General features: G+C 40.3%; 1 protein-coding gene across 4 annotated transcripts in view; it reads right to left on the bottom strand.

Moving 5' to 3' along the window:
* stxbp5l (syntaxin binding protein 5L) overlaps positions 1-13,222 on the bottom strand; it is a 175,868-nt gene that overhangs the window by 5,477 nt on the left and 157,169 nt on the right. For 2 of the 4 annotated variants that reach the window (XM_050048039.1, XM_050048040.1), the window contains 2 exons: positions 9,909-9,962; positions 6,376-6,555 (listed from right to left, as the gene is read on the bottom strand). The exons of 1 other annotated variant lie outside the window; for it this stretch is intronic. In XM_050048039.1, the coding sequence (XP_049903996.1) occupies positions 6,376-6,555; positions 9,909-9,962 (234 nt within the window). The remainder of the gene's footprint in view (positions 1-6,375; positions 6,556-9,908; positions 9,963-13,222) is intronic. One more of the 4 variants, XM_050048041.1, reaches the window with a different exon arrangement.

Genomic DNA, 13,222 nt, shown 5'->3' with positions numbered 1-13,222 from the left:
GGCGAAGCCTTTTGGCACGAAACTGTCACTGCGCCAAACTGGATCTGTTGACACCTCCCCCTGCTGCACCGCCACACCCATCTCAGCGCACCTTGGTCTGCCAAACTACCAAACTGAGCGCGCCTCGGGTTGCGCTGCTCGAAACTAGCTCTGCGCGGGGTTCCCTACCCTGCGCCACCCTGCGCCGCGCCGGGAAACTAGAGGCCCAAGTGTCTGCTTTCAGTTTGGTATGACGAAAATGTAAAAGCGAAACTTTGCAAGTCATATGGCAACCGAGCCATTGAAGCAACAGTTGAGTGGTCCTGGCTGCAATGTCAACGGAGAGAGTGATGAGATCTCAAATAAAATGTCAATGGGATCTAGATACAATCTGGATACCGGACACAAGGTGTAAAGGAGGTCAAAAAGCCCTGTGACTGGTACCTGGCAGTACAGTACAATATTCATTACACCTGGAAGCATGAGTGTGCTCAGAAAACTTCACAGCAAGTTGCCTATTTAATTATGTAAAATTAAGTTGACATTTAGGTCAGGGGGTGGTGTGTCCAGATTGGAAAAAAATCATCCAATGAGATCCATATGAGTGATTGGAAAGATTACCAAAATTGATCAAGAATGTGAACAGCCAAAGATCTGTCTTTGGAACACAGGGGGATTTTCTAGGGTTAAATCATGGACTTGCTGCACTAGGTGGATACAGATGGCAAAACAGCTGTGACAGAGTACAACAGAGAAGATCAGCTTTTATTCTTTACACTACCCCAGAGTGCCTGTCTAACACACGCTGTAAACGGGACCCAGTTGTCATGTCATGTCAAATTTTGGACACTGTGATGACCACTGTCAATTGATTTAAGCCTGAGCCACATTCTCCAAGTTATTTCTGCACTATAAGAACAGGAGGACACCTTCTGGCACACAAAGGTGAGGTGGTTATCCCTTAGACAGACAATGACATGCTTTTTTACTGTCAGACAGGCGCTGCAGGGCTCTCTCTGTTTTTTTTTTACACTGCTAGCTTGCCAACATACAGTTCTAAGCGAAACACTGCAGTCCAGTTTGAAAAAATAAAACTCGAGGTTGTCATAACCTGCTGTATCTAAGTAACATGGCCATACTGATGGTGCCAAAACCCAAACTACAAAATGTATCATTCATGTCAAGAGATTACCATGACATGCTTATACAGCCAGTCCTAGTTAGGACTCAGCACACTGTTTCAAAATCAGTAAGACTCAGTAAGTCTGGTGGTCTAGCAGGTACATCCATCTATGTCTACCTGTATGAAAAATTTTCTTTTTTGGTTGCTGCTACCTTTGTAAATCCTAATTCAGAGTTTCATGTTAAATCACTCAAGAAGTCAGTCAGACAGTTTCTTAAGAATATTTGCAAAGGTTAGATTAAATCAACCGTGGAAAAGAGTGATGTCTAGCCTTGTCTGCATCTGTGTGGTTGATAATGCAGCTGTAGCCCAAGCAGTGACTTTAATAAAACATTCAGCTTATGCTAATGAAAAACTGCTTCCCTCTCTGCTCCATGTCAGTGTTGTATAATGAGGTCGATGAAGATGTGTGAATCTTATTGCACAATTGGTGTAAAAGGGTCAACTGTGACAACGGCACTGCACCTATCCTGTTTATTATTTAGCATAAACACGTAGAAAAAATCTTGACTTTATAGCACAGCACAGATGTGAAAGAGCATGCTCTTAGTTTCACCTGCCAAAATTTGAAACCACTGTGTGTAACTTTTTGTCTGATGTGCGTGCAGGGTGACTAGGATACTGTGACATTTTGGGAGCTGTCACAGTGCCGAGTCTCCTATAGAGAGATTAGCCTGTTGTGACCTGACAGGAGCTTTTTATTAATCTGACAGTGCCCCAACTAGAAGTAAATACAGACCGGACCATGAGTTTGGCTGTAACTGTGTGTGTATCGTACCAAACTGTCACGGAACGGAAGTCATGGTTTGGTGCACACAGAATACACATTATGCAGATTGATGGACATAATGTGGAACCAAAGTTCACATGCATGAGTTCCACCTGGAAACTTTTAGTCCTTAGCAACATATCCTGAGGTTAGCACAAAAACCAGATTGGTGTGTGAGTCAGTCACACTGTGGTGAGAAGACCTGCCTATGGGTTCCCGGTCAGCTAACAGCAAAAGAGAGAGTGATCACAGATATTGTGTTGCTCCGCCATTGTAGGGTCTGTGAATGGAAACATACCCAACATGGTAACGCTCATTCAACTGCATCACCCAGATGTGCTGATCACTAGGATGAAGACAAAAAAAAATAACCTAGGGCCCAACTCCTAATGCCAGCTGATTTCAAGCTGCCTTTAGGCTCAAAGCAGAATGGGATAAAACAATTACTGAGGAACCTGGAATTTACACGGGCATACAGCCAAGCTGGAACTAACTGTAATATAGTCTCTATATACAGACTCTACATTCAGTGAATGTAGAGTCTGTAGGCAAACCCCGGAGATCTTGCCTCCGGAAGAAGAGCGGAAAAGCCCTGGTTTCCAGTTGTAGGCTGTTTGTAGTCCGCGTAATATTGACCAATCACGTTTGAGCCGGCTGCAGTTGTTGCCAGGTTAAACAGTCCGTGCGGTGAACTAACGAGGCAGAACATAATTGGCGTCTCTGCAAACGCAATGGTTCAGCATATTTACTTATATATAAACAGAAGTTGGAAATAGAAATTCGCCTCCTCCACCCCAATCAAACCGGAATGCCAAAAAATCGGGGGTCTGCCCCCAGAGGCTGTATCGCCGTCTGCCAGAAGTCAGACACCGAATACAGCCGATGGGTTCCGAGAATGACTGTAATACTTCTCCCAATGCACAAGTTGTATTTTTTAATTACTCTATTTATTTTGTATCTTCAATTTCATTGCATAAGATATGCTTTCCATTTTTTTTAAGCCTGTTGTGACCTGTTGCCGTTTGGAAAAGTGCTTGTTCAGTGTTCATAAAGTATAAAGTGATTGAAATATTAATTATTTTTACAATGAAAATAGTTCACATAAGTTGCCTGAGGGAAAAACCTCAGCCCCCAGCAGGTCTTTGATACTTGCACTGCAGTCTGTTCAAAGTAAGTGAAAACAGATTCTTATATGCATTTTGTTATTTTATTTTTTTTGCTGTACAGAACTCCTAGAGCAGAGTATGAATTGAACTGTGACTTCTGTGTACCATTACATCCCTAACCATGAGTGAGTGACCTGCATAGCGAGAGCTTTCCAGAAGTATTCTCTTCTAAGGGACACGAGGTCATGTATGTATGATGCTCAGCACTATGAAGGCAATGCAGTTCTGGTGGTGTTTCCGTCTCATGAAGAGAGGACTGAAGAGTCTGACTGAGGTTCATGGACATTTTTTCACATACTGTATTCTGTGTGACAAGCTGCTGTTTTAAAAGTCCAGTGTGTCAGATTTACGGACATGAACTGGCAGAAATGGTATATCATATTCCTAACTATATTTTCATTAGTATATAAAAATCATCCCATATTCATTACCTTATAATGAGTTGTTTTTATCTACATTCGGAGCGGGTCCTTTTCCATGGAGTCCACAATGTTATTCTACAGTAGTTCAGAATGGACAAATCAGGCAGCCTCACCTCTAGATGCCACTGAATCCTTCACACTGGACCTTTGAGGTGGTTCAGTAAATTTTCACTACCTGCATTAATTAGAGCACTGCAGCTTCTCTTCCTCCAGGGCCTATCATCATGTCTGTCACTTTTTTTGGATTATCCACTTCCCAAACCTGCAGTCTCTCTGGGCAGTGTCTGCCATTCTAATTCAACCAACCTTAGAAAATCACCCAGTAAAGTGAGTCATTGTAAAGACTTAAAGTTCAGCTCACAAAAATGCCTGGTGATATTTTGCTGTGGCTTTTTCCACTTAAAGAAGATAGCTAGTTTGACGTGCAAGAGATAGGAATAAAATGTCCGACGTGACAAAAGAATGTCTGGAGTCATGTTAGGGAGAAAGAGTGGTATGTCTCCTCTTTGACCGAGTAGAAGGATGTTGCTTATTCGAAGTCAGTGAAAGCCCTGCACTGGGGTCTTGATGTATGTCGTCTGGCAGTGACAGACTAAGTGCAAGATTTCATACATACTGTGTAATTAAATGTTGATGTACAATCTTGATGGGGGCCATTTTTCTGTGTCAGTCCTGAGGTCAATATCTCAAAATTGCGCTGCTGGGAGTGCCATTTTAAGTTCTCACTTGACAGCACATTGTTTTATCTGCTTTTTTTGTTTGTGCTTTGGCTGTCACTTGTTGTGTGACACCCAACAACAAGACTAAAACATTAACCACATTTCTTTTAAAATAGTAATCAAATTTTCAAGGATGGGCCAATGTATTAAATGTTGAAAATGAAGAAGGTGTTTTATTTAGGCCTTCAGAATGTGTTTTGTTTAATTCAGATCAACAGGTGATGATATAGAAATACATTAGCTATAAAAGCACTGGAACACCTGTTGGCACCACACACATGTAGACAGAAAAACATAGAGTATTTACACACCCACAAATGCACACATTCCTTTTTTATCACACACAAAGGCTTATGTACACACACACACATATAGCCTGCTGGGTCAATCAATTTTATGATGTTCCAGGTCAGTGTCAGGGTGTGAATTAAAGTTGTTTGAATAGAGGAAAATAAATGTCGGATTTGTCAATGAGAAAATCAACACATCAGAGTGCAGATAATAACTGAAGGCTTGTCTTGTACTACTTAGTCACCTCTTTTATCTATGTGCATACTAAGATGGGCTATTTGAGAAAAAAGAGAGAAACAATAAAGTGGATGTTCTGGCATCTGCAACATGAAGAAATTGTGTACTCACAAACACAAACTAAATAAAAGTTTTTGGATTATGAGAAAATCAGGAGGTGTGGCCACACTACATGAAAATTGTGTTTGCTTCGTTACCTGATTTAAAAAAAAAAAAAAAACAACAAAAAACCATCCAGAATCTATTCATGAGAAGAGAAATAATATGACAGAAAAAGGCAAACAACCTCATTTGGCTAGGGAAAATTCATTGTGATATTCATTGCTAACACATCAGTCCTGGTTTTAAAGTTAAATCAATGGCATTTTTGATACAGAGGAGATAAAAAAAAAGAAAAGAAAGAAAGGCACTGGAGAAGTAAAAATCAGTTTGTTAAAACACTTAATATTGCACCAACCTTCAGGCCTAGGACACGGTTGACACAAGCGACAATGTTAAGGGACACAATGCAAGGGCTGGTCTTGCATTCAAGAGAAGCAGAACCTGTAGTCCAAATGTTGTAAGGTGATGCTAATGCAAGCTGCAGAGTTACATGTTTAAAATAGGATGAATGCAAACACTGCTGAACAACTACACCTGAAGAAGTAGTTGCTGTTGGTGTAAACATACAGCAGTAATAGTCATGTTCATTTGGTAACTGGTAGCTGTCAAGTAGGTATGCACTGATTTATCTGCCAAACATCAGTATCAGCCGATATGCACTTTGTTGTCTGCCATCGGCCTAATGACATTCACCAATGGCAGTAACCAATGTTTTTCTGTTGTGTAATATCAGTTTTGAACACACTTCTAAGCAGAGCTCGAGACTGATTATTCAGTTCAGTTATTTTTCTTTCATTTTATTTAAATACTATTTCTTTGTTTCCCTGGATACCTGGCACAAAGGGCAAATAAATATCACCAAAAAGTAACAACAACAACAACATTGGTATTTCTATCAGCCAAATTGTTACTTTAACATATTTCACAATTGCAGCTATAGCTAACATGCTGCTCCAGAGTAACATTTCAATGTTTAAGCTGTCTCATTTTAAAACGTGAATCTTGTAAAAGGGTTCTTATAGTTAACATTCAATGATTACTACTGTAGCTGATAAGCTATGCGGGCATGCTAACGGTTGTAACTTACGATAAAGCAGACAAACTGTGTAGTCAAGTCCTATTTCTTTTTCATTTTGGAAAGGCAAAAGAAAGCCCCCCCTCTTATCTCTTGAGATTCCAGTCATTACTCTCACTACAATGAGTGCAAACCCCCACAGACCTGCAGCACTTAGATACAGTCACTAAGGTATGATTGGGCAATCACTGTTTGTGGAAGGGCTTAAGCGAACAGTCAGTTATGAAATATTTATATGGAACATATCGGCAAACGGCTCACTGTCAGTTTGTTTTTGTGCTGCTAACTTGCATTAGCATTCGCTTGTCTTGTGTTAACTATGTATCAGGCTTTAATCCACTTACCCCAGGGTGGGAGGATGGCATGCACTTGCTGGGAGGGAGGGTATGTTATAGAGGTTAAGGGATGGGAGGTGGGAAGACAAGCACACACCTTCAGTGTGGGACACAGGCAAAGAGATCTCCATGCAAGCAGCAGACTGGGCCTTGCGGAAGGGCGGTCGGCCAGGGCCTCTGCGGGTAAGCCGTGGCCCCTCGGGACCCATCGGGACGCGAGGCTTCCCTGCCGAACAGGGCTGGGAGGTGGGGCTAGTGCAATGTCCATTGACATGATCTGTAACAACGGCAAAGCATTAGCAAACAATACAAGGAGGGAAATAAAACCTTCAAATATATTCTAGTCCACTGCTGCAATATCCATCGTCATATGTCATTGAGTCTAATATAAATGAAAAATAATCTTGTTTAATAAAAACAATGGAGAAATCTTCAAATGAGGGGGAGTGAATTTTACAAATAGCTGGAGTTTTCTCACCCTATTTGGAGATTTTGCTATCTGTTTAAAAACATGCAGACTTCAATACTTCAACTCAGTAATACACTTCATGACCTAAGAAGATGGATATTTTTGCAGTGTAAGAGGAGCAAGCCGATGTTGAAAATCAGATTGTCAACAAGAGAGATGGTAGTGAGGGAAAAGGGAAATTGAGAGTGAGTAACAAAGAGCTGGAGAGTGGTTTGAAGTAAGTGTGAGCAGGGAGGAGGAAGAGATGCTGGGGCAACAGAAAAGAGAGCAAAATGCAGAGGCAAATTGTGAGTGCAGTTTCATCCGGTTTGTGCCAGGAAAGAGGTATGAAAATCAAAAGAAAAACAGACTTTCATCCCACTTTGTTTCTTTTGTCCTTTTTTGAACTGTTGTTTATTTTCATCAGAAACATTTTATTTCTTCTTCAGACCAGAAGTCTTGTGACATCACTGGGTATGTTAAAAAACGACGCTAAGTGAAGATCAAAGGGATGGAAAACAAATCTAAAAATATCTAATATATACTTTTTTATATGATATATTAATATTCCAGTTAAATTGGTCTGGCCACACAGTCAGCTATGGATAGAGGTGACATCTAACAATTGTTACACTCTGGAATTGTGGCCTTTTATGTCCTCCCCTCAGGAACTTAGTTTGTTAGAAGCTTTGTCCTTACTTAATGTACAGTGCTTGTGTGTGTGGGCAAAATAATTTGTTTAGAGACAAACCTTATTAATGAGACAAAGAAAAATAAAGCAGAATTGTGTGTATTGTGATTCGTATTGCCTGCAGTTTAGCTGCTGTAATTAACAGCTTCATGATACCTTTACTCTCAGTGCTCTCACTTTCACTTGTCTTGTGAGATTAATAAATAAAACAGTGCCCTTTTCTTTAATGACATCCATGTGGCTGTAAAACCAAAGTTAAAACAGTTTGGGGTTGACAGAAAGGTCTGATCGAACCTTTCGTTTCTGAAATTCTCCTACGTAGCAACTCATGAAGCATGAAGATAATTAGCATTGTGCTAATTGATAAAAACACTAGGCCATATTCCCTTATCACTGTCCTTTGGGCATTTGCACTGATCTTGTGTCTCCCATATAAAATCTAAGCCTCCTGTTCAGCCAGTTGATGCGCAAATGATTCAATTTCAAAGTGAAGATGAAAAACTCCAGGGTGCCACCCAGTCCACGTGCAACACTCGCCCAGTTTCACAGCAGGATGGACTGAGGCAATGAGGGAGTTGAAAACTGGAGGTGATATTGAACCAACCCATACCAGGGTCATATGACGACCACTGTGTGTTTGTTTTGTTCCAAGTTTCCACCGCATGGTACGGCACAAGTCGACTCACACGTTTTTGATCCTCCGTAAGCAAAACTTGTGGATAGTACCTGGCACTTTTTTGATATCATCTAGGTCAAGGTTTCAAGCGAGCTTAGGTGAAGATAAAACACAGCTGACCACTGATTAGTCAGAGAGCACTGTCACTCGAGTGACTCGAGACATCCTGAGACATCCAAGCCTAACATTTTTAAATGTTCAATAGCAACCGCGTTTTTTTTTTCCCTTTTACTTGCCCCGAATTTTAAAAAATGGCAGCCCACTAACACTACACCATACAACTGAGGAACTGCAGAAATTGTTGTTGATGAAAGGATCCAGCGAGTGTCACACTGAAGATGATGTCACGGCAGTTTCACAGGGTGTCGCTTTGGCAATCAGCTGACAACCCTATCTACACTGAGGGGTTACTATCTGCAGTGTAAAACAAAATAAAGAAAAGCACCTGTCACCAAGAGTAAGTGGAGTTGAGCTGAACCATGCAGTGGAAATGAGGCATTCATGTTTTGTAACTGAGAATTTCAAATGAAGATGCAGAAAATGTATCATTTACCCCCAAAATGTTCTGCAGGAAACTGGTACGTAGCAGAAAGAATGGCATCGTACCCTCACACACTCTTCCAACACACAGATTACTGTACTTATTTACTGCACACACGCACATACATACCCACACCCACACCCACACCCACACACACACACACAAAGAGTGTAATAATCTCTGTAACAGACTGTTCAGAGGAAATATTTGGTTGTCATGACCCACAGCTGTTCATATTGTTGCTATTAACAAGGTAAAAGATTAATTAGTATTTCCCACATATAGTGACACCATGCATCCTACTGACACTGCAGGGGCATGTTTGAACCTCACAGGAAATATAATGAGCTTGAAATATTCTCTTTTTGATCATATTAAATGTGCGACGAGGCAACCAAGCCCAAAGTAGATCTTTTCAAAGTTGGGATTTCAAATTTGGGTTAGTGCTCTCACTCTCACTACTGCTTTACCTAAATACAATACAGAATTGACCAAATAAAAGCACTTTTTATACCTGTCAGATGAAGAAAGGTTATTAAATGAGGCAAGTCACAGGAATAAGTAGGCGCTGGCACATTTTGTGTTAAAGAAGGTTTTAAAGGGGATAGCACATGTGAAGCAGCAGCCTGCAGAAGCAGAGCAAAGGGAAACCTCAGATTGGGATGTGTACGTATAGCAGTAGAGATGTATGGGGGGGGGGNGCACATGTGAAGCAGCAGCCTGCAGAAGCAGAGCAAAGGGAAACCTCAGATTGGGATGTGGGGGGGGGGGGGACGCTCAGTATATTTAATGCAGATGATCCAGTCAAAATGGAGAAAAGACTGTTTAAGAAAGAAATGATCCAGCTACAATGAGAGAGGTAGCGAGTGATCCAATCACTGCAGAGCAAGGCTGTCAATGGAGGAAAGGTTGTGTAAAATCAGAGGATGGTCCAATCATGATAAAGCAATAGAAAACCTCAAATTTAAATATGGGCATGAGTCGTAAATCACCTTTATAAACACTTGCAAAATGTAGAGGAAACGAATACAGAATAATTAAATCAAATAACAATACATTAAAGGGCAAAATGGACAAACACTTCAGTCCGACAGTCTCATCGGCTGGTTAAACAGGAGGAGAGAGTGACAAGGAAACCGAAAGAAGAAAGTTGGAGTGACAATAAAAACTTCTAAAGCAACATAAAAGCCTAGAAAATATGATAAAAGCAGAACCTAAATGACTCAAAAAAAAAAAAAAATCAAGTGAAAACTGCTGGCTTTCGCCTACCGTACCAAGATCAGTCTTAAGATCTGTTGGCAGACTTAACTTTCTGCCGGGTCCCTTTACTGAAACAAAAGAATAGGAAACAAAGCACCAGTTAATCCCTTCAAATGAAAAAAATAAATAAATAAATAAACCACAAAAGAAAATAAAGTAGGAGTAATCTAAGTCAAACAATGACAAACAAAAGTGCAAAAATAAAAGAGAAATAAATAAAAAATAAAAAACAAACTCAAACCAAACAAAATGGAAATCACTTAAATGAACAAAGAACCAGAACATGCGGATTGGTGCAGACATATTTCAAAATGCATGCTCCGTTGTTGTCCCAGGCCAGCGTTCCCAGCTATCACTACAAGATCAATAATACCTAGACTAAGCTAACTTAATTACATTCTGAGCATAGTATTTCTCACAACTAATGGTTATTTTCTTGTTGGGCTGCAACAAGGTGAAAATAACTTATTTAATTGACTCTGGAGGCCAAACTTGAGTCCGAGTCAGATTAACCCTTCTAAAGGTCTTAATTGAAATATGTCCGTTTTGGATAAAAGCTTTATTCTACTTAAATGAGGCCTGGGATGTCTGACATGGAAGCACAAATAAACAGGGTGACACCACAGGGTGTCAATACAAAAATCACAGTCAGACACTGAAGGCAACAAAATAACTTGTTAAAACATTTTGCAAGCATTTTGCAGTAAGTAGAGAACTGCAAAGGTCAAACTTGAGATGTTATGAGTCAGTTTCCCCCTCAAAAAGAAGGCAATATTTTATTGTTTCTTTGTCTTGAATGATTAACTTGACATGTGGAAGACACGGGATGGTGTTCAAATGACGCTTGATAAAAATTTCATGACCATGAGGAAAACAGCATGATCATGAATTTGCCCAAATTATAATTCTGATCACTTACTTTTAATTTGGAAAATTAATGAAAGGAATCAATGATGATTCGTTTGAAACAAAAATGACTCAAGGTTTACATCCTTCTGCCTTATAAAAGAAAAGAGAACAGCAGAGGACACTGGCCTACTGAAGGAAATAGTAAAACTTTTTTTTTTAATCTACCTCATTGTAATAGAGTTTATTCCATTTACACAGTTTATTTGCTGTGAAGGACCATGTTGGTTGCTGAGTATCAAAGGTCATTTTGAGGATCAATATATATCCTTTATTGCAGAGGAAATTGGTGTATTATGGTGTTTTAATTAAATTTCTCAATCAATGAATTTTTCCAGGAGGAAGTAAAGCCCTTCTGATTAGTGTTGCTAATGAGATAATAGATGAGCTCTGTGTGTTTTTCATCATAAACTGCAGTGACCAGATGCTGCAGCAACCGTATAAAATGTGCAGTGTTAGGGATACAATGACAGAGAAAATGTTCTCATAATAAACCTGTTACACACAGATGCTCCAGTGTTTAATAGCTCAGTGGCCGCGTTAACAGTTCATAAAATGTATTTTAATCAAAACAGACAGGTGGGATTGATTCAAAGAGCCGACGGGTTGTTTATTGTGAATATGAAGAATAACCAACCGAACATTCATTACCGTGGTTATTTGCAGCTACGGTCCAGCTCTATAATACAAGCTCACTGAACCTGCGTACCAACACTGGTCAGTTGAGCAACACCACAATTTTGTGTCTGAATGTGACAATTTTAATACGATTATGTTAATAACATCATTATGTTTGATTCATGTGCTTTCCTTCCATGGCTGGAGTACCTTTGACTCCAAGCTGGTTTCTTGTAGCTGGTGACTTTATGCGACAATATTAAAACCCTTGTATGACAACAGTTTATGTTAGACTAACCCCATTTGCGACCTTAGCAGTCCTTAGCAGTTAATCTGTGATTTGGTCACATAGGAATCCCTATGCAAACATGGGTAAAAATCTGTAAAAATTTTTTTATTTTTTTTTAACCACAAATTCAGCAGTATATTGCAGCTTGAAACTTATTTTTGTGATCCCAGATGTCTACTGTATATCTGGAATGATAAAACATTTGCCCAAGGTGAAACCGTTTAAATCCAACATTTCCACAGACTGGGCTACTTTGCTGTGCTCTTTTTCTGCGCTGTGCAAGCCGAAACATATATCAGATTTAACTGCTGGTTTCTCCACAGGCAAACATTTTAGCATTCCTGCCAGTGAGATGAATACCTTAAAAGATGAAACCTGCTGTTAGATGAACAAGACAAAGAATCTACATCCATGCTGGCAGCTCTGTGAGGCCGTGCTTAGAGGTTAATGGAAATGTCAGCATTTGAACATGTTCATAACAGGGACCATATTAACATGCTGCTATTTAGCAGGTATAATGTTTCATCATCTTAGTTTAGCTTGTTAGCATGCTAACATTTATTGTGACCACTGATTAGTCATTGTAATCGCTCGTTCAAAACCACAAATCTCAACCTCATGGTGGCACTGGTTGAAAAGTCGGGGATCATCAAATTCAGAAGGCTTTATCCTCTGAGGATCATAAATGTACAAAATTTCAATGCCATTCATACAATAATTGTTCAGATATTTCAGTCTGGACTGAAGTGGTATACCAACAGACAAACCAACAGACACACCATTAAAATGTTTAGATTTTCCCACCCTGAGGTTTGCGAAGGGAACTTCATGTGACTGAATCATAGTAATGCCTAGAGTGCTGTGGTCACAAATGGGGCTCATATTGGACTTGATCAGGCCACAACACTGAGAAACGCTCAAAGCAAGCTGAAGTCATATTTATCAGCACCGCAGCTGGCCGCATAGTGAGCACCATGCAGTTAGTTAGAGACAAGACAGTAATGAATGTTAGCCGAGATGACAACAAGATGAGATTGTGGGTTTATTGGCACAGTCAGAAAGACACGATGAGAGAGATTCCGTGCGCCACGGTCCGGTAAAGTAGCACGTTGCCTTTTCGTGACAAAGATGTGTGGTTCAAGTGGAGGCACAATGATTGACGTCACAGAGAATGAAGCACTAGAGGCACTGACGAGTGAGGAGAAGTACCCGGCTGGAATACAACCCCTTCCTCTTCCCAAGCCCGCCTGCCTTGCAGTATTGCTGAATGATGATCCAAGTTCAAAGCCCAGATCTGGCACAAACAACAAACAACACAATGTCTACCCCCCTGCAGCTGGGGCAGACAGATAATGCAACACCAGCAGTAGCACAAAGGCATGGAACACATTGACAAGGCAGCGACAGACAGTCTGCTCCTAGAAACACAGTCCCTGTCAGCTTGTTTACACTGCAAGCAACTATTTTGATGGGTCATTCTGATGTGACCGACTGTGGCGCGAAAGTGTTTGATTG

The sequence above is a fragment of the Epinephelus moara genome, chromosome 7, assembly GCF_006386435.1.
Source record: "Epinephelus moara isolate mb chromosome 7, YSFRI_EMoa_1.0, whole genome shotgun sequence".
NCBI classification, from domain to species: Eukaryota; Metazoa; Chordata; class Actinopteri; order Perciformes; family Serranidae; genus Epinephelus; species Epinephelus moara.
Note: the sequence above shows the minus strand (reverse complement) of the source record. Positions and strands in the feature narration are given on the sequence as shown.